The 27,815-nt window shown below is 46.9% G+C and overlaps 1 protein-coding gene across 3 annotated transcripts in view; it reads left to right on the forward strand.

The window, feature by feature from the left end:
* Window positions 1-2,010: 2,010 nt before the first annotated feature.
* PRMT8 (protein arginine methyltransferase 8) overlaps window positions 2,011-27,815 on the forward strand; it is a 98,191-nt gene continuing 72,386 nt past the window's right edge. For 2 of the 3 annotated variants that reach the window (XM_066365740.1, XM_066365741.1), the window contains exon 1: window positions 2,011-2,165. In XM_066365740.1, coding sequence (XP_066221837.1) covers window positions 2,091-2,165 — 75 coding nt within the window. In that variant the 5' untranslated portion in view covers window positions 2,011-2,090. Of the gene's footprint in view, window positions 2,166-3,230; window positions 3,372-27,815 lie in introns of those variants that run through there. The other variant, XM_066365742.1, reaches the window with a different exon arrangement.

Below are 27,815 nucleotides of genomic sequence, written 5' to 3' on the forward strand. Positions count from 1 at the left end.
ATTGGACAAGTACTGAGACCATCTTGGTAGGCGATCAGATGTTGCAGGATTTTTGTCTCTGAGAAAGATACTTAGATAAAATGGGGTTCAAGAGAGTAAGAGTCATTCTTTAGATTCACCTTATTTATCCCCCACCACTTTCTGTACATTAGCAGGATGTGAAAAGAAAGGAAAATGACCAAGTGTTGTCAAAGACTCGCTCACTCACCTCCAACACTAATCCAGGTCTGTGATCTGAGAAAGAAAAAGGTTAAAGAGGTTAACTTCATTTTTTTTTTCACTTAAATTTGTTCCTTAAGACTCTCTCTCTCTCTCTCTCTCTCTCTCTCTCTCATTCACTTCAGCCTCTTGCCTGTTCTCTTTTCACTTTTCTTCCTCTCCATCCTCTCCTCTCATCTCTCTCTTCCACTTATTGCAATGTGTGCTCTCTTTTCCCTAGGACTAACTAGGTGATGAAGGCATCCTTAGATCCTGGCCCATTTCTTCAATGGACTCTGGGGTTAGTTGAGGACAATCAGGCTCACACTTCTTGGCTGTCAAAGGCGGTGTTCAAAAACAAATAGGATATGCACAAAGGACTGATCGTCCCATAGAAGTATGGGGATGAAATGAAGAGAACCAGGATACCCAGGGAGGATCTTTTAGGTCCCTGTACTTGAATTATGGGCTGAAAGCTTGAAAGTGTATCTGTCTTTGAAGGAGCTGGCTTGAGTGGCCTGTTGTAATCACAGAGACAGAGTGAGATTCTCCCTCCCCCTTGTTCTATCTCTCACCAGCCTGACAGATGGCCGGTAAGACAGGGCGGACAAATCTCTCAAAGAGAAGACAAGAATGCATTGTATAAAAATTAACACCCCCTGCTGCCGCCCAAACTCCCTTAAAAAAGGATCAAGAGAATCCTAATGGGTACCTGACATGTTCTCTCTCTCCTTAAAAGGGACTTCAAAATCTGATGACGATGGGGGAGGGGTCAGCAGGAAGAAGAGAAATTGGTTGTGTGTGTGTGTGTGTGGGGGGGGGGGTGCTGGCAGGGAAAATTAGGTTAGGGGGAGCATGACCGCAGGCTCTTCCACTTGATTTTATCCCAGCCTCGTTCTCAAGCCACCTTTGGCTGAACCTTCGCCCCACCCAGTCTGTGAGAGGCTTGGAGCCCCAAGTGCCCTGGATAAGGAGAGTGGGAGAAAGGGAGAGAACAGGATACCAGACTTAGCCCTAGAGTTGAAGGAGTTAAAGACCCTCCCTCATCCAGGCTTCCCAGACCCTTTGCCCAGGAAGGAGCTAGGAATTGGCAGAAAACCGGGGAGTTGGGGGTGGAGGGGTGGGGGCGAGGTAACTGTGGCCCAATCTTGCCCAGAGCTTGTCCTCGGTGGGAGGACGCACACCGGGTCTAAGAACCTGCAGGAGTCCAGCGCCGGCGCCTGCTTTCTCCCAGCCTCCCGCGTGGCCCCGCCGCGTCCGCGCAGCCCTTGCCCCCGCGCGAGTTGTCCGCAGCTCCGGGCGGTGGGGGCGGTCAAGAGACCCTCGCAGCCCCGCGGAGGAGGCGGGCCCAGGGGCGTCGGGGGCCCTCGGTCTGCGCCCAGCAGCCGCCTGCTCTGCCGAGCCTCCTACCCCGCCCCCACTCACCCGGCTCAGCCCCTAGGAGAGACGCGCAGGAAGCGTGTTGCTTCGCCCAGCGGATCCGCAGAAGTTGAACGGAGTTGGTGGTTGCCTCTCGCCGGCCGGACTTTGCGAACAGCGGGGAGAGAGACGCCGCCGCCGCGGAGCCTTCCGGGCTGCCTCCCTCCTGCTTAGCCCGCAGCGCGGGTGGAGAGGGGCGGGGAGGGGGTCGGGTGCGCGAGAAGAACTTGAAACTGTGTGAAGGCATCCGAAGCAGATGAGAAGGAAGGAAAATAAAACAAAGTGGAGACTGCAGGAAAGACTCAACCGTGGTTGATTGTATCGGCTGACGCTCCGGCAAAGGGGCTGGGTTGAGTTTTTTTTTTTTTCCCCTCCTTCCTCCCATTCTCTCTCTTTCTCTCTCTCTCTTTTAAAGCTACACCAGCTCTCTCTTTCTATACTATCTCTGTATCCCCAAACCCTTGCTGGCTCTTATGGGCATGAAACACTCCTCCCGCTGCCTGCTCCTAAGGAGGAAAATGGCGGAGAACGCTGCCGAGAACACCGAGGTAAGACGGCGAGAGGCCCGGGGCTCCGGGCGACCCCGGCTGCCCACCGACCACCGCGCCGCCGCCGCCGCCGCTGCCGCCGCCGCCGCCGCCGCCGCCGCCGCTGCTCCACACTAGAGCCAAACTTTCCCCAGTTCTATCCCGCTTGCTTCTGCCGGCCGGGTGCGTGTGCGCGCCTGTGTGTGTGTGTGTGTGTGCGCGTGTGTGCGTGTGTGCGTGTGTGTGTGTGTGCGCGCCTGTGTGTGTGTGTGCATGTGTGCGTGTGTGCATGTGTGTGTGTGTGTGTGTGTGTGTGTGTGTGTGTGTTGGGGTGGGGGGAAGACAGTGCATGTCTCAGGTTCACCCCTCTGAGAATGCAAAAGAGTCGCTCTCACCCCATCACTGCTTCACTCCATCCCCGGAGCTCTCCTGCCACCCGCCGCTTGCTTTTTTTTTTTCCCAAACCCGAATCCTGGGTAGCTCCGCTCCCCTGCCCTCTCCCCTGCTGTATGAGGGTTTCAGAGCCCTGGGTTTGTGCAGAGCTGGGCTCGGTGACCCTGCGGCCAGGTTTGCTCCCTGCAGTGCCGTGACCATCTCTAGCCGCTGCCTCAGATTGACCCTTCAAGTTCGAGTCCCTGAGCTCTCGGTCTCCACAGCGCCGCGGAGAGCTCCCGGCCGCAGGGGGCAAAGCTGAGCTGGTGGTGGGACTTGGGCACCGCCAACAGACCCTCGGCCCAGATTCGGGCCGTGGAGAGCAGTGCAATACTCGAGTGTTACAGCCGTCTCCGGGGCGCTCCACCTGGGGAGCGAGCGCGGACCGCGACCCCTTCAGCACCAGGGACAGCGCCCGCGCCTGCCGCAGCCGAGCCCGCGCCGGCGGTGGTGGCCGCGCGCCTCGGGCTGCAGCGACAAATGAGTCTGCAGCCACTCGTCCCGCAGCTTTGCAGTGTCGCTCTAGCTCCACAAATCGCGCTCTTGCCCCCCGCTTTTGGCAGCCCAATCGCTGCCCTTTCTCTACTTTCGAGTTGGCCCTGAGCCGCAAAGAGCCCTGCTGGGTTTTGCGTCCCAGTGCTGAAGGCTGTGTTCTCTAGCTCCGCACTGACCCCGCTGTCGTTACAATTGGACTAGTCCGTAGGTTCTGGGCACCTGTAGTCACGAAGGGGATCAGCGTGGGCAGTCCCCTTACCTTCCTGGAGAGACGGCGAGCCGAGGTGGGGGCGGAGTGGGGTAAGTGTGTGAAGATCGTCCCTTACTCGGTGGCAGGAGAAAGGCAGGGAGCAAACTCTCCGACTCTATTAATAGTCGGGTGTCTGGTGGGGCTGCCGTGCATTTCACATATGGTTACCCATATGCAGCGTGGGGCAGGGATGGAGGTGTGGCGCCGCGATTATCTCTCTGTCCTTCTGGAATGCAAAAAGGTGCAGAGACCCTTTCCCTATCTTCTTCCGGTGAGGTCTGAACTGCTGTTAACCCCACCCCCACAGCGTAGGCAGCAAAGCGTTTTAAAAACCCATGCTTTGAGTGGCTAGAAGCAGCATGCATCTGGCAAGTGTCGATTTTGAAACCAACAAGCTCTGGGGCTTGAAAACAGCGGGATATTCCGTTGCTAATGACGTCTCCTTGAGTTAGGGCAAAGGCAGCAAGCCTGCAGTCCCCGGAACACTTGCCCTTCCCCACTCCGCACCCCGCACGGGGGAGCAGACATTCAGAATGATGTGTAGTGCAAGGCGCCTAGCCTTAGCAATCCTCTTTCCGATCGCCCACCCGAGAAAAAGGTTTCTAAAAATAGCTCGGAGTCAAGGCTGCACTGTAAAGTGTTGGACTAGCGGACACATAGCAGTCCCTGCAGCTAGGTAGCTGGAGCGCTGAAAGCAAGAAACAGCCGCCCCCACCACCTACCTCCCCGTCCCTCTTGGTTCATAAAAAAAGTTTTTTAGGGTCTTTAGCTCTTCCCCCCCCCCAACCCCAGCTGTTGAGGAGAGTCGGGTGCAGATTGCTACTGGATTCCTCAGCGTGCAGCAGCGGCCCCTGAGCTCCCCACCTCGGCCAGGGTTAAAAGCGTCCTGAGCAGACAATCAACACGCGCCAGGCTATTTTTACTTGCTTCCCCCGCGGCTCAGCCCTCCCCCTTCTCAGCAGTTGCACATGCCAGCTCTGCTCAAGGCATCAATGAAAATAGCAGTAGAGGCTCGGAGCTTATGCGAGAAAAAAGAAAAAAAAAAAAAAAGACACGTGGCGCATGGAGATGGTGGGAGTGGTAGGCCATGGGAGCTCCTTAAAGGGTGTGAATCTGGGGGTTCAGTTCTTAGCAACTTCCCTGAGAAGGGGAGGAATTCAGATGTACCCAGTGTTCAAATGTGGCCAATGAAGCCATCCAGGCTGCATGACAATCACTTGATTTTTCTCCAGGAACTGTCTGTTTTGGAATAAGCCAGGACTACAGTAATAGTTCCAAAAGTGGGGAATTGTGGGTTTGCCTGTCAGTATGGTGGGAGAGAGGGGGCAAGGATGCCTCTGTGGTGTGTGTGTATTAGTGTGTGTGTGTATGTGTGTGTGTGTGTGTGTGTGTGTGTGTGTGTGTGTGTGTGGTGCTGTGCTCATGGTGGTAGTGGCTTTTGTTCTTAATTGAACATGTCTTTATCAAGCACTGACTCTGGACCAGGGATAGTCAGGTACCCCAGATCTAAAGATGACGGCCACCAGGTCCCTCCTCTCCAGAGACTATTCGTCCAGTGGACAGTGGTGCCAAGTCACCCAGCTAATCCTGTAGCACTGTTTCTTGCCTTTTGTTCGTGTTGTTTGCAAGCACTTTATTTCTTTTCATTCTCACAATAATCGTGTGAAATAAGCAAAGGTTAATATATATTAATTTTTTTTGTCCCCCACTCTATAGCTGAGGACACAGGCTAAGAGGTCCTGTAATTTCTGAAGTCACCTGGCAGACTAAGTCAGCCTTGGAACACAGCTTGATCCCACTTCTGATTCCTTGCTCTTTGCTCTACGTTCATTCGTACTTCCAAAAAGATGCCACGTGTGAATGGGAGTAGGTGAGGAGGGGAAAGAAAAGAGGATTCCTTTGGAAGGGAGAGATCAAATGTTGGGGGTAGGCAAGAATGACAGGAGAAGGCTTTCTTTCCCAAGGTAAAAATAGGGAAAGATATTTTAATTGTTAGGCAAGAAGGAGAAAGTGAAGAATAAGATTACTTACATTGGGCCCTGGCTGGTTGGCTCAGTGGTAGAGCATCGGCCTGGTGTGCGGGAGTCCCGGGTTCGATTCCCGGCCAGGGCACACAGGAGAAGCGCCCATCTGCTTTTCCACCCCTCCCCCTCTCCTTCCTCTCTGTCTCTCTCTTACCCTCCTGCAGCCAAGGCTCCATTGGAGCAAAGTTGGCCCCGGGCGCTGAGGATGGCTCCATGGCCTCTGCCTCAGGTGCTAGAATGGCTCTGATTGCGGCAGAGCGATGCCCCAGATAGGCAGAGCATCGTCCCCTGGTGGGCATGCTGGATGGATCCTGGTTAGGCGCATGCGGGAGTCTGTCTGACTGCCTCCCCATTTCCAACTTCAGAAAAATACAAAAAAAAGAAAAAAAAAAGATTACTTACGTTGGGTGCTGAAACTCTCTCAACAAGCAAAGTCGGAGCTGGGGCAGTGGGGACATCAAGGCCACAGGCTTGGTAGGCACAGTTGGCACTGGGTGGCCCTGATGCACCCTTTAACTACTAGGCCACATTTCCTTTAACTTGAGCTCATTCCCCTTATGAATGGAAGGAAGTGCTGGACCCTGGCAATGGTAAACACACAGCAATATCAGTTCTGTTTCTGCTTTCTCCGGCTCCCCAAATATGCTTCTCCTCCTCGGATGAGGGCGCCTGTCCCCGCTCTCCTCAGCCTCTCCTCTGCTGTTCCTGACACATCACCAGAAACCTTCTGACATGGCCCTCTAAAATATCAGCAAAACCTCCATCTCACCCTTCTTTTTCCATCCACTCTCAGTGCCTGAGGCTGGTCATCCTCACCTCTGCCCTCACTGAGGCAGTAGCCTCTCAACTCTTGGTCCTCTTCTCTAATCCAGCCACATTCTTACTGCTCAATGGGTTTTCAGAAGCACAAATTTACTCCTGATCAGTCATCTCTTAAAAAGCTTACCATGTGCTCTATTTTGTATAGGATACAGGATAGATCTTTGTTATTTCTTAGCATAGTGTACAAGGCCCTTTAATGCCTGTCCCATGCAATTCTCTATATCAGTCACTGACACTGTGTCTGAATGCTTTTGTGCCTACTGATCCTTCTGCCTGGGCTGCTCTCTCCCACTTCTCTCTGGGGAAAAAAAAATCTTCCTTAATCTGCAAGACCCAAGGCCACTTCCTCTGGGAAGCCTTCCCAGATATGCTACTTATCCTCTGCCTTCATAGAGAGGGAGTGCTCCCTCTTCCTCTTGCTCTTCACACCTGCCTCTCACTTTCCCTATTCAAGATAATTGGTTCCTTATATATGTATTTCTCCAGTTAGATAATGAACTTTTAAAAAATATCCCAATTTTCAACAGTGTGCCTGACACACAGTAAATAATAAAGTTAATAAATGTCTTCTGAATGGACTCACGGAATTATGAACAAGCTCATGAGCCTTCTGAGTTTTTGCCACTCATGGCTTTCTGAAAGCAGGGCATTCTATCCTCCACCCTCTGCTATATTTACATGACTGTGGATCTTTAAAACTCAAAGTAGATAGAGTGTCAGCCTGGCATGCAGATGTTCTGGGTTCGATCCCAGGCCAAGGCATACAGGAGAAGCGACCACATGCTTCTCTTTTTCTCCCTCACCCACTTCTTTCTCTCTTTCCTTCTCCCAGCTGGTGGTTTAAGCATCGGCCTCTGGTTAGTTCAGTTGATTCATGCATCAGCCATGGTCAGTGTGCACGAGGGAGTCTGTCTCACTGTTTCTCTTCCTCTCACTTAAAAGAAATAAAAAAAAAAAACCCAACTCAAAATGAGTGAATATTCTGGGAATCAAGGTGCTGCAGCAATTCAGAACATGGGTACGTTTTGGTTATTCATGTACCTATTTAATACTGGTAATTTTTGGCTCTTAATATGTGGTGTTCTTCTGAATGGAAGATAGACGGATTAATCACAATGCCCAATTATGAACCTTGGGGGATAATGGAAACTTGTGAGTTGCTGCTAGCTTTATCAATTCTTGGAGAAACTCTTAATATATTGTTGATGGTGATGACTCCCTGATTAGGGTTTTAGCACCTCAAACGAGAGCTCCCCAGGGTGATAGAGCAACTTTATCATCAGAGACTGAATTATGAATGTTCTATTGCCTTGCTAACCCAGGGAGAGAGAATAGTTTGGATTGGGAGAAATTCTACACTAGCCCAATGGGACTAGGGGTACCTGTAAGAGCCGAGCTGACTTCTGACATGGCGCATGCTGGTGGCTTTAGCTAATGGATGCCTGTCTTAGGAAGTTCCTTTCAGCTGCGGGGTCAGGGAATTGAGAAAGAAGAGAGCAAGAAGAGGGGGAGAGGAGGAAGGAGCTGGGCCTACTTGTCTGAGGATAGTCTGCAACCAAGTCTCTTTCTGAAGAGTGTGGGGCTAACTAACCATGTAGCCTCTGGCAACAGTCTGCCTGGTTTAAAATCCAGCTATGAATTTAGATGTGCTGTTACATTGAGCATGACTTAACCTCTTGGGGCCTCATAATGTTGCTGCGATTATTAAATGAATTAATTCATGCAGAGGGTTTAGAACATGGTGAGTGCTCAATAACTGTTTATGATTATTATCCTGCTCGCTTTTGGAAGCCTTGCCAAAATAAGTGCAAACCGGATAAACTCTCCTGCTTCTTCGTTTCTCTGCCAAGATGATCCATAAACCATAGTCCACATCAATTTTTTTCTTCCTTCAGCAAATAGCTATTTCAGTCCATAAGTGAGCTCTGGAGAATTAAGAAGATACCCACATTTTTCCCCCTGTGAAATCTGGCTTTTCAGAGAGTCCTCAATTGGCTTTTGGCTGTTGGCAGGGTGAAACACAACACTCTCATCTCCAATTCAAGAGTGGGTTTCATTTCCTCCTCTGTTAACTGCGCGGCGAAGTGATTATCACATACCAGCGTGGAACACGCAAGAATCTGTAAAAACAGTACTTGCACCTTGGAGGGAAAAAATGGGCAACATGACAATTCACAAGCTGCGGAGGTAACTGGAAGTGGGATGATGCTGTTGTGTGAAAAGCAGACTTTGTTGTTCTGCTGTGGACTGACTCAGTGGGAGAATAGAGAAAGCATTGTCCAGAAGGGACCTCCGAAAGGCCACTCTGTCCATGCTGCTGCTGCTGAGCACTCTTAACCCCAGATGACGTGCAGCTGGCCACTTGGTACAAAGCTTTGGAGGAGGCGATTTCCCCAAACTCCTCATGCATCTCAGTAGTCAGGAAGCTTCCTTAGGTCTGAACTCAGTCTCTTTCATTGCAATCGGAATCACCTCTGTTTATATTATTCTAAAAGGAGATAAAAATTGGCCAGTTACCTTTACATTTTGGGCTGTCTTAAGGCTGTGTCACCTACTTTACTACTAGTCTTTGTTTTAAGAGACTCCAACCCCTTTCTCTGATAGTCTGGCAGTAGCCCTGTAATAGGAACAGCCAGCAACTCCAGTGTTATCCAACCCATGGGATATTTCACACATCAAAGGGCTTTTCTACTTCACTTGTCACAAGTCCCTCAAGCACCACAGCTTTCCCCAGATTTGTAATGGATGACCTGTAAGTAAAGATTTCTTTTTAAAATGTAACTTTATAACAGCCAACAGATTGATGTGCACATTTTCTTTCTTTTTTTTTTTTTTGTATTTTTCTGAAGCTGGAAACGGGGGAGAGACAGTCAGACAGACTCCCGCATGCGCCCGACCGGGATCCACCCAGCACGCCCACCAGGGGCGAAGCTCTGCCCACCAGAGGGCGATGCTCTGCCCCTCCGGGGCATCGCTCTGCCGCAACCAGAGCCACTCTAGCGCCTGGGGCAGAGGCCAAGGAGCCATCCCCAGCGCCCGGGCCATCTTTGCTCCAATGGAGCCTTGGCTGTGGGAGGGGAAGAGAGAGACAGAGAGGAAGGAGGGGGGGGTGGAGAAGCAAATGGGCGCTTCTCCTATGTGCCCTGGCCGGGAATCGAACCCGGGTCCCCCGCACGCCAGGCTGACGCTCTACCGCTGAGCCAACCGGCCAGGGCCACATTTTCTTTTTTTAATTTTAATTTTTATTTTAAATGAGAGGAGGGGAGATAGAGAGACAGACTCATGCATGCGCTTCTACTGGAATCTACCTGGCAACCTTGGCAACCTCCATCTGGAACTGATGTTCGAATCAACTGAGCTATCCTCAGTGTCTGGGGCTGGTGCTTGGACCAACTGAGCCACTGGGGGAAGAGAGAGAGAAGGGGGAGAGGAAAGAGAAGAGAAGCAGATGCTAGCTTTTCGTGTGTGCCCTGACCAACAATGGAACTTGGGACATTCATATGCTGGGTCAACACACTATCCACTGAGCCAACCAGCCAGCGCCCATTGTTTCATTTTTTGTGCTATTTCTTTTTAACATATCCAGATATGTAATATCTAAAAACCAGTGCTTCTCTATGTAAGGTCAAGGAATTGTGCATAATGAGATCTCTCTCTTTTTCACATGACACTTAAAATGTTTTGGCATATATACTGCTCACAAAAATTAGAGGATCAGGGAACGTGCAGATACTCCAGTACTTTCAGCCTTGTGTACAGTACATTTTCACCAATGAAATAAAAGTTGGCTTTGTATCTCATTTGCATAACTGGACAACCTTCTTTGACTTGTTGTTCACTTTTCTGATGTTCTTATTTAATAAAAAAAATCAAGTGCTTCTTTTTTTATCGCTTCATATTCATTTTGAAATATACCCTAATATTTGTGAGCGGTGTATCATCATGTTTAATGCATGCCATCATACATTGCATGCATATACATGTTACATAATGTACACTGTGTGTGTGTGTGTGTGTGTGTGTGTGTGTATATATATATATAAAACACACTATGAGTTACACAGTATCCCTACATTGTACAGATGAAGATCCAAAGCATAGAAAGCTAGTGTTACTTGCCCAAGATCCTAATCCTAACAGCTAGGAACTGGTGGAGCTGGGACTCAAACTCTAGTTTTCTAACCACCAAGATTCATGTGTGTTTTCCAGTTTGCTAGGCTATGATGGCATCAGAAGGAACAGAGTAAAAACTTAACATATGAAGAGAAAGAGTGGAGAAATAAGAAATGGTGAATTTGGGAGAAAGCAAGAACAGGACATCAGCTCCCACCTTTCATTTCCCAGGTCTTCTTTTCCTGCCTCCATCACCACCCTGCCATCTGTCACTATCACTCTCCTCAATACTATGCCCTATGGGTGGCAGGGACATGTATAATTTGTGGCCGGCACAACCCCCACTCCATGCCACCTACTCATCTAAGTCATTCCTATGCTTGGGGTCCTAGTTGGTGGGCCAGGGGGAAACTCATTTAATGAAGTACATCTCTTTGAAAACTAGACCCAAGGCCATCCACACTAAGTCTGGATTCTCATCCGGCTTTCTTGGGATGAAATGAATAGTAGATGCTTCAGGATAGAAACTTCATTTTTAAATTTATTTTTGTAGTTTTGTCACTTGTGTTAAGGCTGCTGTACCAAAGGACCACAAACTGGGTGGCTTCAAACAACAGAAATGTATTTTCTCACAGCTCTGGAGGTTAAGAGTCTGAAACCCAGGTGTCATCAGGATTGCTTCTTGCTGGAGGTTCTTAGGGAGAATTTGTTCCTAGCCTCTTCTGTAGCTTCTAGAGGTTGCCAGCTGTGCTCGGCTTTCTTTGGCTTGTAGACACATCCCTCTAACCTCTGCCTCTGTCTTCATATGGCCTTCTACCTGAAGTGTGTGTCTCTATCTCTTCCTATCAGGACACCAGTCATATTGGATCAGAGACTACTGTATACGGTATGACCTCATCTTAACTTGATTGTATCTACAAAGACCTTATTTCCAAATGAGGTCATATCTACGGGTAATAGAGGTTAGAATTTCAACACATCTTTTGGGGAGATTTGATTCAAACTCCAACATCATTCAACACGGTGCCCACACATCGTAGGTCTGAGTAGAAAACGGCTGACGATGGAACTGTCAGGTGGCATTTATGGCTGGGCTGTGCAAGGGGCCCTGGTAAATTACTTTGCAGAGTGTGCTGTGTGCACATGCGTGTGTAGAAGGCATGGGCGCCCTGTCTCTCCAGGTTTATACAGTAGTTTAGGGACACTGAGTACTACCCACAGGGCTCAAAATACTCTGATATTGCCCTCGTAAAAATATTTTATCCCTAAAATAAATGTTGAAGAATATACACTACTGCGACACGTATTTTAGTTATGCCTGTCCTTACTCTGAAATTCTAACGTAGGCAGAGTGAGAATTTACAGAAATGGAAATGTTCTCAAAATTGTGGTTTTAAAGATGGATTTGTTTCTTTGTAAATACTTTATTTGTTTAACAGACTTTATAATCTTAAAAATCCTCGTAACACTGTAAATGTACTAAAGAAAGTAAATGGTAAATTTAAAAAAAGCTGATGAAAGGCTGAATGAATACATAGCAGGCCTTAGAATAGTTGCAAAGCCAGTGAAGGTCACCTCTGTCCTCTGAGTCCCTTTCCAGCTGCTCACCCCGGGTCTGCCTTGCCCACTGGCTTCCACCATCTTTATCAGGCCTTCTTGCCTGGCCAGTATCAATGATTGTATAAGAGCTACTATTCTATTGCCCTTATTACGTGTGGGGCACAGTGTTAAGTGCTTTGTAAGCATTGCCTGATTTAATTTACACCACAAGGCTACAAAAGCCACTCTCTATATTCCCATTTTGCAGTTGAAGAAATGGAAACTTGCAGGGGTTAGACCAAGAGTATAGCACTGGGAAGTAGCGGAGCTGGAGGGCTCTGAGTTGGAATGTGTTCTGCTCTTGACGCGGGCCCCTTTCCCCACTTTTTCCACATCCCCGTCCTCCAGCTGCTCCTCACCTTTGCCCACACCTGCTCCCCCTTGTTGAAAGATCTGGGAAGGAACGGATTCACTTCTATGCTTGAGAAAGGGCCCGTCAGCCTGAAATAGCCTCCCTGTCCTTGAGCTCCTCAGCTGCCTAGGTGATTTGCTTTGTCATTGCCAGAAGAATTATTTTAAGAGTAGAATTGTGAGCACGTGACTAGCTTATTTGAAGGGCTATTCTGGAGGGCAAGAGGCATAAGGACTTTCTTGGTAACTTCCAAACAATTAAACCATGTGGGCCACTGACTTCTCATTCTGAGGTTTTGCAAGGAGGTTACATGCGTAGCCTCTGGGATTAGTAAGCCCAGACCCAGCTCTCTACTCCGCCACTTACTAGTCTGCTGACTGCAGGCATCGGTGCCTTGATTTCGCCATCTAGGATACGGTGATAGCACTTTATCCTGTTGAGTTAGTGTCAGGATTAAGCGAGTTATTTCATGGAGAACATGCATTTGGCATCTGGCACATGGTAAATGCTCAAGGAAGGTTAGTTATTATTTGTGATCTGGGCTTATCCAGTGGTGTCTGAAAGTGGAAGTAGACGAATCAAGGGCCTTTACTGGTGACATTATCAAGTTAGTGGCAGCAGAGGCTGGAGGTCAACAGCCAAGGGGGGCCTCTTTGATCCAGGTTGTCGAATCACTGAATCACTGACTCGGTCACTCTCAGGTCAGCCAGCCAGAGCCTCAAAGACTCCTGACAATGGGGCTCTTTAACGGCCTCTGCCTAGCGGGCCGCTAGTCCCCATGTGGAGTGCCCCAGTTCCAGGAGGAACAGGTATCCCCGTGACCCACAGGTTAACCTATCTGTGTGCAAGCTCACATTTAGTGCTGGGTTCTAGAACTCAGCATCTAGAGCAGGGGTCCCCAAACTTTTTACACAGGGGGCCAGTTCACTGTCCCTCAGAGCATTGGAGGGCCGGACTATAAAAAAAACTATGAACAAATCCCTATGCACACTGCACATATCTTATTTTAAAGTAAAAAAACCAAAACGGGAACAAATACAATATTTAAAATAAAGAACAAGTAAATTTAAATCAACAAACTGACCAATATTTCAATGGGAACTATGCTCCTCTCACTGACCACCAATGAAAGAGGTGCCCCTTCCAGAAGTGCAGCAGGGGCCGGATAAATGGCCTCAGGGGGCCGCATGTGGCTCGCGGGCTGTAGTTTGGGGACCCCTGATCTAGAGAACGAAACTGAAACGTCATCGAGTCCCTACCGGTGTGAGAGAAATGGAGGCTGAAGAGTAAATGGCACTGAATTGCAAACCCCCTGGGGAAAGGCCACCGTCCCCATTTTCTCTGTGCCCTTCAGGAGTCTTGCTGTTGGAAAGGGCGCGGTTCCTATTTGTCGATTACTAGATTGACTGGTGATCATTTCCCACGTTTCTACTGAGGGAAACTGAGACATGGGAGGGCAGAGAGAGGACAGAAATATTTCCCAGTCTCATGTAACAAAATAGGTATTTAATCACCCAGTTAAACTCCCTGTCCTCTTGGCTGTAAATCCAGTAGACTATATTCACCGTGTGTGAGGCCTGACCCTCACACACAGCTAAGACCAAATTGGGCTAATGCCACTATAAAGGGAATGGCTATTTGCACATTTGTCAATTAGGGTTCCCTTTGTAGCCCTGTTGTGAAAGATAACCTCGTGTGAGCTGGAGTAAAGCGAAGTGGTGGCCTTTTAAGGCTGGGCCTGCGCTCCCCATCGACAGTTAAATTCTAGAACTCCATCTCTCCCTGACGAGCAGTTATGACAGCAGTTCTTGAAGGAGCCTCAATCAGAGAATCCCACACAAATGATTACAACCTATCAGAGGTGTAGATGGGATCCTAATTAAGAAATGTTCTCTATTAATGTGCATTAGTTCAACACTTGCCTCCAGGTGTGTAGTAGGAAATTGATGAATATTTATTGAATGAATAAAGGAAGTAAGCCTGTATATGAGACACATATGATGCCAACTTCCTTTTGTTAGCATCTCTTTATAATCCTTAGACCTCTCTTCTGAGCTTGGACCTGGTTAGCTGACTGCTCACAAATATCCCAAACTGTTCAGGGACCCCCTCTGGAATATCTTTTCCCACCAATCTACCTCTTTCCTGTGATCCTCACCTTGCTTAATAGAAGTCTTCAAAGTCACAAGCCCCAGCTCTCCTCTCTCCCTTCTCCACAGCGAGGCCTGGGATGTTGTGTCTCAAAGGTTTGTCCGCTTTGCCCTAGATTGATCCTTCTCTTCGCAGTCTGACCTTTGTTGTCTTAGTTCATGTCCTCGCATCTCTTGCCTGGGTCTCTGCACCAACCTCCTGGATGCTCTCCACACATCCTCCCTTTCCTTGCTTTGATTGAATCCCATGGCAGCATGCAGGTGGAAATCTGGTTATACTAAGCTCCTCCTCAAAGCTGTTCAGTGGCTCTTCTGTTATTGTTAGGTAAAAGAGCCCCCTCCTTACCATGGCATATAAGGTACTGCCCAATCAGGCTCTTGCACCCTGTTCCACCCGTATTTTTTGTAAGTACTTCCTTTCTGCTCCTGCTATACTCAACTGCTTCCCTCCCCTGATCTCCTGGTACCACCTACCCTTTTCTCAGGTCTCAGCTTAGATGTCACATCACCTCTTCCAGGAAGCCTTCCCTGACACCATCCCCTTGTGTGATCTAATAGTACCTGTGCATCTTCTGTCCCAGCACATATCACGCTATACTTTATTTGCCGATTCCTTGTCTTTAAGTTTACCATAAACTTTGTGAGAGCCGGGGCTCTGACTGTGTGGTTCACCATTGACTCCCAGCACACACCACAGGGTCTGGTACCTATCAGAGGTTTAAAACCACTTGTTCAATGAGTGACATTGCCTGTACCTTTCCTGTATGGACAATGTCCTATGAATCCTAGTGTTTAAATGAACATCTGTTTATTGCTTCCTTCCTAATACTCTGCATCAGGCTGCGTCAGCCACATAGGGTCCCACTGTAAGAGGAAATCTCTGTGCTCATAGTCATCATCCTCTTAACCCAAAGCACGGTTGTAGTTAAGCTGTTCCAGTTAGACGCTCCCTGCTACGGGACAAAACCCAAACTGTGGAGAGAATGGCTATAGTCAGTGCAAACTGGCCAAGAGGAGATACTTGGACAAACAACAGTGTAAGTTTAATGCCCTCTTAAACAGGCACAAAGTACGTCTCAGAAAGGCCTGGGAGTCAGAGCGTTGCCAGGAGCAGCGAGAATTCCCTGAGTTTCGGCAGCAGCAAGGGGTGGAAGGGAGACTGTGGGGTCTCCCCTGAAAACCGTCGCTTGAGGCAGGGGACTTTTGGGGTTTGGATCAGCCAATATATTCTTTCTCACTTGGCCTGATGCATCATCTTTGGCTGATCTGAGCAGGAGACACAGTGGGCAATGTCCTCAGACAGGCAGCTGAGCAGCCCTGAGGCTCTGGCTCCTGACCACAGGCGCTTAGGGTTCCAGGCTCCTGTTTGGGGGCCAGGTGCTTTGCCCCCAGCTTCGTCCAGGTCTCCTTTATTGGTGGTTGTCTTGGTTCATCACTGCCTTCCACTCTCCTATTAATAAGGTTAAAAATAAAATGCTCCATAATCCAAGATGTGGAGAGAACAAACCAGCGGCGTGGGCTGCCAGTGGTGCGGGACGCAAGGACATGGGCCTCAGGCCAGAGCTGGTGGCCTCCTGGGGAGGTCTAACTGAAGGCCCCCAGGCCTGTGCCCATTTCCCTTTCTTCTTCCAGCCCTGCTTCAGAGCGAGCGGGTGGTCCCAGAGCCTGTTTGGGTCATTCTCCCACCTCTGGAGGGGACCCCACACAGTCCGGTCAAGACAGTCGGCCTCTATCCTGAGCCCCAAGGAGAAACTGGCTCCCCGTTCCTTGACTGCGCACTTCAGTTCCTCAGGCCATGAGCTGGTCCCAGGCTGTGCAGAAAGAGCAGAGAACCAGGAGGCAGGACCCAGGATCCTGACTCTGTTGCCCTCTGCCCTCTGTGACTCTCAGTTACCCGTATGAAGAATGGATGATATGAACCTAATCTATCCCACTTGATGGGGGTGCCCTGAGTAAAATGGAGACAGTGGACACGAGGACACTTGAACAAGGAGGAGCTCTGTGCAAGTCTTCAATTCTGCTGTCGGTCCCTTGCTATCTCAAGTGCCTCCCAGTCCAACTCTGTGCTGTTTACTCTCAATGAGTTGGAAATGAGCTCTTTGCCATCCTCCACATGGCTTCCCTGTCCAGACATCCATCCTTACACGTGTTAAATTCATGCTGTTGAAGATAGAAGGTGTTTTCCCCCTTGGTGGCAAAGGACACAGAAAATGGAGGTTTGGGGGAAAGCAGAAAGGTGTCGTCCATCTGGACTTTGGCTTGGTGAGGAGATGGCCTCTTCTAGGGCCCTGGCGTTAACAACGGACGTAAGAGTAGGTAGGTTGCATGCAAGTATTTATCTGGGGAAGAAAGAATCTCCCTCCAGAAACCTGTGCCTTTATTTCTGCTCTCCACCTGCTGGCTCAGTCTCTTCCTCTCTTTCCCATTTTCCCAGGCATGGGCTTCTGTGCTTCTAAGAGCGATGGCTCTTTGTTTTTCAGGCAGGAGAGACTGTGTTCAGCTGTCAAGGGGTGGCAGCTCCAGATTCTTGGCTCTGGCCGGGCTCTGTGTGCCTGGATGGTGGAGAGAATTCAATCCCTGGCAGCCATTCCTTCAAATATGTTTGACCAGGCATTGATGCTTAACCTTACTCAGATGTTACGGGTCTAGCCTATTACAAATGTATAGAGGGGTAAAGAAAATGAAGCAAAAGATTTGAGTTTCAAATCTGTTAAAGCCATACTTCTTTGTCTTCCCCAGGGAGCGTGCTGGACCATTCTTTCTAAAGGGCTGGGACCTGGATTATCTCCCAGGATATAGGGCCAGGTGAGGATGTTGTATTCCTTAGGGTACTGTGCCTGGTGCAGCAGCCTGCTCCACACCAGGGGTCTGGGGGAGAGGCGATTCTCTGGCCATTTCTGCAATTACTCTCCCCTGACATGCTCTTGCCACCAGCCTTGGAGGCCCCTGTGCTACACATTACAAAGGATTATCATCTCACTTGACCAGCCAAAGGCATTAGGCACTGCTGGTCATTGAAACCCTCTCCTCTTTGGGATCCTAAGTCCTACTTTCTCCTGCCTCTCCCACATCTCTGATAACTGTTCTCTCTCCAACTTTCTTGGAAATCCTTCTTCCTTGCTCATCTCTTAATGATGCTGTCTCCAGCTTACTGCTCCTGGACGATCTCATCCTCTTCTGTGACTGCTGACACCCAGACCTGCCCTTCTAGTTGGATTTCTCTTCCTCAGTGTTCTGTAGGCACTTCAAGTTCAACATGATCCAAATCGAATTCCTTATCATTCTTCCACGTTTACTCATCGTCTCCGCCCCTGGTCCTCCTGTCTCCATGAAGGGCACTGCTGTTCTCTCCTTTACTTAGCCAGAAATCAGGAATATTACCAGAGGTCTCCCTTACTCTCACCTCTCCTACCCAATCCCAGATCATTTATATCAAAACCTTACATATGCTTCTTTCTCAATTAACATCATTTGCTTTCCTCTCCTTCTTCTCCTCACAGCCTAGATCACACCCTCATTATCTCTTGTCTGGGCCACTGCAACTGGCTTCCCAGCTTCTGCTCTCACACCTGCTAGCCCATTCTTTACTCTGCAGCATGGTGCCTGGATGCCAGAAGGATTCAGTAGATGTTGATTGAATGGATGAATGAATGAGTTATGAGTAGCAATTACTTGCTCAGAGGAGTAATGCAGGGTGGTTGTTCTGCAGCTGGTTGTCATTGTGAGTTAACATCAGGGATCACCATTCTTCACTTCATTTGGCCTTAGTGCAGCTGCTTGGGTGTTAAAATACATTTAGAATAAAGTTTGTGGGATTCGAGAGACCTGGCTGATATTGTCCAGGTTCTGCAACTTGCTTACGATGGGACAAATCTTTTCTGAGGCTGTATTTGACCTTGAGAATGCTGCAAAACCAACAATCAAGGAGTTTGAGGTCTCAGTTGCTCTGCACTTACCATACCACAGTATCCTTCAGGAAGGAAAAGGACAAAGGATAGAGAGTAAACCTGGAGAAGTAGCTGAATCCACAAGGAGGTGTCCTGTAGCCCCTCATGTGACATTGCTCAACCCCCCAGCATCACCCAATATCCTCAGAAATTTACAATGTAGGCTTCAATGCCCTGTTTCTTACTCTGTCCCTTGTGACACAATGAGCTTGGTCTTGGGGATTCTAGAAACCTCTTTGCAGAGCTCTGCTTGCTAAACCACACATAGTATGTGATTTTGAACAGCGAACTCCTGCTTCATTTCCCTTATATCTTGGCTTGAGCAGGGGTTTTATACTTAAGTAGCTAGCTGGAGAACCCCCAATAAGTCCCTTTGACTTTTTGGGCATAGTTAATAGCAACTTACCTGAAGCCAGGGGTCAGTACCATATGACTCACTGAGGTCCCTTTTGGGTTCCTAGCTGTTAATTGTCCTCTTCTCATGGTAGTTTTTAGTGACCGTAATTGTACTCTGTGATAGAGTCCATGCTGCCTTCTCTTTCCATAGTCAACTTGCCTCTTCCATGTCACTTTCCCCGTCGGTGTCAGGGAAGTGCAGAGCGTTGGTCCCTTCAAAGGCTCTGAGACGACAGCCAGTATCTGAGTGAGGAGGGTATCACGTTATTAGTCCTGGGACAATGCTTAATAGCAACAATTTTATTTCAGTGTGTGACCTCGGCAGATCCACTCCCTTCCGTATGTTATTTTGCAGCACTTCATTCTGTCCAATTTTAGATAATGAATGATCACAATTACGTCAGGTATTGCTCCATTGATTTCCTTCAAGTAGCCTAGGATAACTTATATCTTGGAATACATTTCCAGGCCCTAAATCCTGAATGGTAAGGATGAGCTGGGTGGAGAATGGGGGTAGGCGTGATCATGACTGTTCTTTGGAGAGGGAGCAATGAGGAGAGGTTCTGTGTCAGGGTCAGAGAGTTGGCTTCAGGGTCAAAGCCAGGCTCTCAGCCCTTATGGTCCATGAGTCAGGTCTTTCCAGTCTCTGCTAAATTCAGCCTTCTAAATTCCCTGCAAGGCTGTCTCTTGTCCCCTACAGAAAGCCTACAACTCACTTTCCTCCACGCTTGATGCCTGGTTGGCTGAATGGCAGAGTTCCCACTGGGTTTGGAACTCATGACCCGACTGGTGTTGGGGTGGGACTAACTAGTGTTTCAGGCTGCCACATGTGGTTTGGGGAGCAGCTGCCCACCCAAACTCTTAGAGCCTTTCCAAACGCATCAGCTCTGTCACTGGAGATCACCAGTGTAGGTTGGATTAGGGAACTCCTTGCCTCTCAAGGTGGAGGTATAGACCAGATGAAACCTGAAGCCCTTTTCTGAGTCGGCTGATGTTCTACATATGATCTTCCGATCAGAAGATAACAGCAGGGGACATTGACCACCCCTTAGAAGAGGTGTCTATTCTCCACCTGCCAGAGTCCCCTTGATACCCATAGTGGCTGTCATCACCTACACTTATTCCACTAGTTCATATCACCAGCTTGGTCCCTTTAGATGTGCCTGTTTGAGCCAAAGTATGGAATCCTGTCCCTTCTCTTTCTGAGATGGGAATCCAAGGTCAAAGAAGGTCGAAGCTGACTCAAGGATATGCAGTGAGGTTGTAGCAAAGCTCGGACAGAAATAGGAGTTCCAGGATCCTAGTGTGTGCCTTCTCTCATCACACGGTCCTGGCTCTGAGGCTGAGGACCTCTGTGTACCTCTCAGCCTTCACAAACTGCCCAATGAGAAACTTTCCTCTTCAAGATCTTTTTATAAGCCTAAAATAAAGAAAGTTTGTTAGGGTGATTCAGGAGCGAGACAACTATTTGTGTCTAATTGTGAAAACAATGAAGTACTTAAGAGATACTTCAGAATGCTACACCATGGGACCTAAAAGGGATGACTTCGACTGGGAAACATTTTGGGCAGGGGCTGTCTTTAGTGGCTACCTATAGCTCAGGATTTTGACCTTGGAGCAACATGAATCTGTATTAAAATATAGGAGGCAGCTTTCCTTAGAATTGATTCCATGTCCTTTCCATTTTTTAACTCTATGACCTTGAACCATCTACTAATTTATGTAAAATAGAAATCATGTGTTCATTCTTCAGAAGATTGGTATGAAGATTGTTCAAATGAAATAACAATGAAAATGCACTTGGCATTGGGCTTGGTTAACAGATGGTGGCTGTTGTTTTGTCTGTAGTTGTGAGTGATGATTAGGATTGCTAGATGCTCACCTCTCTTGGATGAATTCAGAAAAGCAGACTTGATGTGCTTGTCAAAGTTAAGTCCAAACAAAATGACATATTTTCTTTGATGAGATGACCTATGGGCCCCATTCATCTGGGAAGGTGCTTTGGGAATGGAAGGGGAAACTGGATTCTGGCGAGACATCCCAAGTGCTCAGCTGTCTTATGTAGGCCCAACTCTGGCAGCATGAAAGCCCCGAACTCTGTCAGCTGCTGACATCAGCAACCGGTGGGGAAGACACTTAAACTTTCTGAGTCTCAGTCTCCTCTGCAGTGGGTTTGCCCATGTGTCTATCTGTGTATTTAGCCAGTTGTTCCTTCAAAAAGCATTTCCTGAGAAGGTACAATGGGTCACCCCTGTGCCAAGCATCAGGATAAGCCCTGAGAACGCAGCCGAGTAAGGAGCAGTCCTAGTTTCTGAGGAGCTTATGCTTTGTTAGGGGAGTCGATGAGGATTCCAGAAGTTGCAGGGGTATTGTGAAGACAGTAGGAGGGGTGCCAAGAAAGCATCTACAGAAGGGAGCCATTGGGGAAAGGACAAGACTCATAATTTAAAATAAGATTTCAGCATTTGCTAAGAACTGCAGTGCAAGAAGAGAGGCAAGAGCAGGCCCCCTGAAGGCTGCACGCTTCAGTTCCCTCCACTCCTTGACACTTCTTAGCACATCAAAACTGCGGGCTTTCTTCCATACAGAGATTAAACCCTCCTCTGGTAATTGCTTGGTGGTTGCATGGAAGGGGGAATTTCATGACACTCAGGTGGACAGGGACAGTCATGGAAGGGGAAATCCCATGAAACCTAGTAAGAGACCTTGGACCCTCTGATTAGCAACTTCAAAAGGCTGTCCTTGAGGGTCTGGCAAAGCGCTGAGGAACTGTCGTTCTGTTGAGAAGTGTCTTTCTGTTATGGGCTGATTACATGTTCTATGACTGCTTTCTTCACCAGGGCATTTAACTTGGTGGTGATCAAAGGGACTTGCTGTAGGGAATGACATCTGAGCCTTGTTGAAATCGTACTGGAAATGTTCATGTGTGGGCTTGGGCAGGTTGATGGCAGAAGAGAGAGAGGAGCTGGTGATTGTAGGTGGAGGAGCGGCAGGTACCATGGCCAGAAGGCACACAGGCGCAGTGCAATTAGGGGACACAGAGAAGGACACTGGGACTGGAGCAGCATTTGAGGAGGGAACCCTCGGAGTAGGCAGGAGTCAGATCATGGTGGGAAGTAGACAATGGTAAGCCTTTTGAATGAATTTGAGCTTTACCCGTAAGGACTCTGATAGCCCCAGCTTACACTTTGGCCTCATGGACAAAACTAGCCCAGCTTTCCTGGGTTCTGGAGTGCTCAGCCTCCTTCTGAGACACAGCAGGGCAGAGTGGGCCATTCACGTGAGGGAGCATCACAGGGCCAGCACAGAGAGGGATAGTCAAGCGTGGATAGGTGGTGAAACTACTTTGGGTGCCTTTGGGGCTCTCTGGGATGGAGCTACCTGGTGTAGGACTGAGGATGGGCCTCCGGGTCTGGCTTCCAGCTGTTCTGTCTCTGTGCTTTCCAGCCCTGTTCTTTGCATAGTTGCCCCAGGCATCTTGTTAAGGAAGTCATTCATTTGTTCATGGGCTCATTTATTTTTGTCTTCAACAATATTTACTAAACACCCACTCCTTGTCAGGTAGATTTTATAAACTGGGATTACAGAGGAGCCTGATGCCACCTGCATTAAGAGAGCTTTCATTTTATGGAGAAGACAGATATAAATAAATAAATGAATTACTGTCAGCTACTGATAAGAGTCCTGAAGAAAATTAAAGCAGGTAAGGGAATAGGATGAGGTAGAGGTGGCGGGATTTGCAGATAGAGTCGTCTTGAGAGGCCACTCTGCAAAGGTGACATTTGAATAATGAACATGGTGAAAGAGCAAACCATTCAAATATATGGGGGTGTTAACAGCTTGTGCAAAACCCCTGGGTCGTTTTGGAGGCATACAAAGAGCAGAATGAAGGCTGGGGTTACAGAGACTGAACAGCAGGAATGAGCTGGAGAAGTTGCAGGGCTGTCTAGGCATGTAGAGGATGCAGGAGTTCAGGAACAAAAGTTTAGAACCAACCCCTGCTCACTGAGGGAACGGTAGCTGGACTCTGGCCTCCCTACTCTCCTTAGCACATGGTTTTTCTGGGCTTCTAGGTAAGACCTTCAGGCTTCGGGACTCATAGGTATTCCTTGGGAATACTGTATAGCCTCTTAGTCTTTCCCATGATTATTAAAATTTTATTAGTAAAATGAGATGAGTACTTTCTTCCACCTTTTGGGAGCGAAGGGACCCGATGAATGAGTTCACAAGGTGTTAATTTGACAAGCAAATGCTTAGTGTGTTGTATTGACCACCCTGGCATAGTCTTCGATTTGGGAAGTTTGGAAATGATAGGAAAGATAGAATGGGACATTCTGCATCTAGATTTCTTAGGCTTTTGGTCCAAGGGTTGCTATTTTAGTGGTTTTCAAATCACCAAATTAATTTCTCTCCTTGGTTCTATCGTTTTTTTTCTTTCAATTATTTTTCATTATGGTCAAATAAACATAACATAAAATTTACTGTCTTAAATATTTTTAAGAGTAAATACCTCAATGGTAATACATATATTCACACTGCTGTGGCCATCACCACCACCCATCTCTAGAACCCTTTTTATTTTTATTTTTTTAAAAAATTGGCCCTGGCCGGTTGGCTCAGTGGTAGAGTGTCAGCCTGGCGTGCAGGAGTCCCGGGTTTGATTCCCCGCCAGGGCACACAGGAGAAGCGCCCATCTGCTTCTCCACCCCTCCCCCTCTCCTTCCTCTCTGTCTCTCTCTTCCCCTCCCGCAGCCGAGGCTCCATTGGAGCAAAGATGGCCCGGGCGCTGGGGATGGCTCCTTGGCCTCTGCCCCAGGCGCTGGAGTGGCTCTGGTCGCAACAGAGTGACGCCCTGGAGGGGCAGAGCATCGCCCCCTGGTGGGCAGAGCGTCGCCTCCTGGTGGGCGTGCCGGGTGGATCCCGGTCGGGCGTATGCGGGAGTCTGTCTGACTGTCTCTCCTGTTTCCAGCTTCAGAAAGATACAAAAAATTAATTAATTAATTATATTTACTTATTTATTTATTTATTTATTTATTTATTTATTTATTTATTTATTTTGTATCTTTCTGAAGTTGGAAACCGGGAGGCAGTCAGACAGACTCCCGCATGCACCGGACGGGGATCCACCCGGCACGCCCACCAGGGGGCGATGCTCTGCCCCTCTGGGGCGTAGCTCTGTTGCATCCAGAGCCATTCTAGTGCCTGAGGCAGAGGCCACAGAGCCATCCTCAACACCCCGGCAAACTTTGCTCCAATGGAACCTTGGCTGCAGGAGGGGAAGAGAGAGACAGAGAGGAAGGAGAGGGGGAGGGGTGGAGAAGCAGATGGGCGCTTCTCCTATGTGCCCTGGCTGGGAATCAAACCTGGGACTCCTGCACGCCAGGGTGACGCTCTACCACTGAGCCAACCGGCCAGGGCTTAATTTAATTTTTATTTATGATTTTAATTTTTGTTTACATAGATTCAAGTGTCCCACCAAATATATCTCCCCCCATCCCCTTATTCCCCTCGGTCCCCCTATGCCCCCCTCCCCTCAGTTCCTTCCCCCCTTCCCTCCAGGATTTGCTGTCCTGTTCTCTATAATGCTGTGTTATGTATATATAATTTCATTAATCTCTTTCCCTTCTCTGATCCGATCTTCTCTTCTATTTTCCCTCTGATCACTTTCCCTCTGGTCCTTTTGAGCCCGCCTCTGCCTCTTTTCCGTTGCTCAGTTCACATTATTCATTGGATTCTTCAAATGAGTGAGGTCATATGATATTTTTCTTTCTCTGCCTGGCTTATTTCACTTAGCATGATAGTTTCCAGGTCCATCCATGTTGTTGCGAATGGAGAGATTTCCTTCATGGCCACGTAGTATTCTATTGTGTATATGTACCACTATTTTTAATCCACTTGTCCACTGATGGACACTTGGGCTGTTTCCAGATCTTGGCTATTGTAAACAATGCTGCAATAAACACATGGGTCATTTCTTCTTTTGAATCAGTGATTTGGTATTCATAGGATATATTCCCAAAAGTGGGACAGCTGGGTCAATGGGCAGTTCCATTTTTAATTTTTTGAGGAATCTCCATACTGTTTTCTATAGTAGCTGCACCAACTGCATTCCCACCAGCAGTGCAGGAGGGTTCCCTTTTCTCAGCACCCTCTCCAGCACTTATTATGTGTTGTTTTGTTAATGAGCACCATTCTGACAGGTGTGAGGTGGTATCTCTTTGTGGTTTTAATTTGCATTTCTCTAATGATTAGTGATGTTGAGCATTTTGTCATATGCCTATTGGCCATCTGTATGTCCTCTTTGGAGAAGTGTCTATTCATTTCTTTTGCCCATTTTTGATTGGATTGTTTATCTTCTTGGTGTTGAATTTTACAAGTTCTTTATAAATTTTGGTTATTAACCCCTTATCAGATGTATTGGCAAATATATTCTCCCATTGTGTGGGTTGTCTTTTTATTTTGTTAATAGCGTCTTTTGCTGTGCAAAAGCTTTTTAGTTTCATATAGTCCCATTTGTTCATTCTGTCTTTAATTTCACTTGCCCGTGGAGATAAATTAGCAAAAATATTGCTACGAGAGATGTCGAAGAGCTTACTACCTATGTTTTCTTCCAAGATGTTTATGGTTTCACATCTTACATTTAAGTCTTTTATCCATTTTGAGTTTACTTTTGTGAATGGTGTAAGTTGGTGATTCAGTTTAATTTTTTTGCAAGTACCTGTCCAATTTTCCCAACATTATTTGTTGAAGAGGCTGTTTTTACTCTGTTGTATGCTCTTATCTTCTTTGTTAAATATCAGTTGTCCATAAAGGTGTAGGTTTATTTCTGGGTTCTCTGTTCTGTTCCATTGATCTATATGCCTGTTCTTTTGCCAGTACCAAGCTGTTTTGAGTACGATGGCCTTGTAGTATAACTAGATATCAGGAATTGTGAAACCCTCACTATTCTTTTTTTTCAGGATTGCTGAGGCTATTCGTGTTCTTTTTTGGAAGAACCCTTTTTATTTTTCAAAGTTAACGTCTATACTCATTACATATTAACTCCCATTCCTCCTCCCCCAGCTCGTCGCCACTGCCATTCTTTGTCTCTGTGAATATGACTACTCTAAATACTTCATGTAATGGGATCCTACAGTATTGTGTTTTTGTGACTGACTGATTTCATTTAGCGTAATGTCCTCAGAGTCCATCCATGTCGTATCACATGTCAGAGCTTTCCTCTTTTTTAAGGCTGAATCATATTCCATTGTTTGTAGATACCATATTTTGTTTATCCATTCATCCACTGATAAACAACTGGGTTGCTTCCACATTTCACTTATTGTGAATAATGCTGTTATGAACATGGTGCACAAATATCTCTTTGAAACCCTGCTTTCAAATTCTTTTGGTTGTATACCCAGAAGTGGAATTGATATGGTAATCCTATTTTTAATTTTTTGAAGGAAGCACTGTACTGGTTTCAACAGTGGCTGTATCATTTTATTCTCCCACCAGCGAGTTCACAGGGTTCCTGTTTCTCCACATCCTTACCAACACTTATTTCCTGTTTCTTTGTTTTTCATTATCAACCGTCCTACTGGGCGAGAGGTGGTAGCTCCTGCTTCAATATGCATTTTCCTAAAGATTGGTTCTATCGATTTCTGCTTCATATGTTTTGCATCTCTTTTATTAGATGAATAAACATTTGAAATTGTTATGTCCTTTTGATGAAGTGACCCCTTTATCATTATGAAAAGTTCCTCTTTTCTCTGATACTATTTGATCAGCAATCTACTTTGTCTGATATTACTATAGTTACTTTCACTTTTTCATTGAGTTAATAGAGTATTTTTTTCAATTTTTTTACTTTTAACTATTTTTTTTAAACTTTAAGTAAGTTTCAAACAAGATGGCATATGGTTGTTTTAAAAATCTAATATACCAGCCTCTGATTTTTAATTCTGGTGCTTGGACCATTTATATTTAGTATAATTAAATATAGATATTTTACTGATGCTATTGGGTTCAAACCTACCATCTTTCTATTTATTTCTATATCACCCATCTGTTCTTTGCTATCTTACACTTTTAAGCCCTTTTTGGGGGGCATACTTGAGTATTTCTTATGATTCTATTTTATCACTTTTGCTGGATTATTATCTATAACTTCATGTGCTTTTATAAAGTGGCTTCTTTAGAGTTTGTAGAATATATAATGAACTTATCACAATCTCTCTTCAAGAAATATTACAGTACCTCACATATATTATAAGTATTTGCAATAATACAGTTTTGTTTCTTCCTTTTGGGCTTTTGGGCTATTGCTATCATATATTTTATTCCTGTATATGTTATAAATTCCACAAAACATTGTTATTATTTTTTATTTAAACAGTCAATGACCATTTTAAGAAATTTAAACAATAAGAAAGATGTCTTTTAAAAATTTTTATTGATTTCAGACAGAGAGAGAGTGAAAGAGAGAGAGAGAGAGAGGAAGAGATAGAGAAGGAGAAACATATTGATTTGTTGTTCTACTTAGTTGTATATTCACTGGTTGCTTCTCATATGTGTCCTGACTGGGGATTGAACCTGCAACCTTGGTATATGGGGATGATGCTCTAAACAACTGAACAACCAGGTCAGGGCCAAGAAAAACTTTTCTTTTTCTTTTTTTTAAGTGAGAGGAGGGGAGATAGAGAGATAGACTCCTACATGCTCTTAACTGGGATCTACCCAGCAACCCTCATCTGGAGCTGATGCTCGAATCAGCTGAGCTATTTTTAATGCCTGAGGCTGACACTAGGACCAACTGAGCTATCTTCAGTGCCTGGGCCAACAAATGCTCAAACCAGATGAGCCACTGGCTGCAAGAGGGGAAAAGGGAGAGAAGAGAGAGAGGGAGGGGGAGAGAAGGTTGCTTCTCTTGTGTGCCCTAACTGGGAATTGAACTTGGGATTTCCATATGCTGGGCCAATGGTGAGGGCCAAGAAAAACATCTTTTTTATTTATTATATTTACCCATGGAGTTACCATTTTCAGTGCACTTCATTTTTTGGCATAGATCCAGATTTTCATCTGGTATCATTTTCTTTTGCCTGAAGGATGT

The sequence above is a fragment of the Saccopteryx leptura genome, chromosome 2 (assembly GCF_036850995.1).
Source record: "Saccopteryx leptura isolate mSacLep1 chromosome 2, mSacLep1_pri_phased_curated, whole genome shotgun sequence".
NCBI classification, from domain to species: Eukaryota; Metazoa; Chordata; class Mammalia; order Chiroptera; family Emballonuridae; genus Saccopteryx; species Saccopteryx leptura.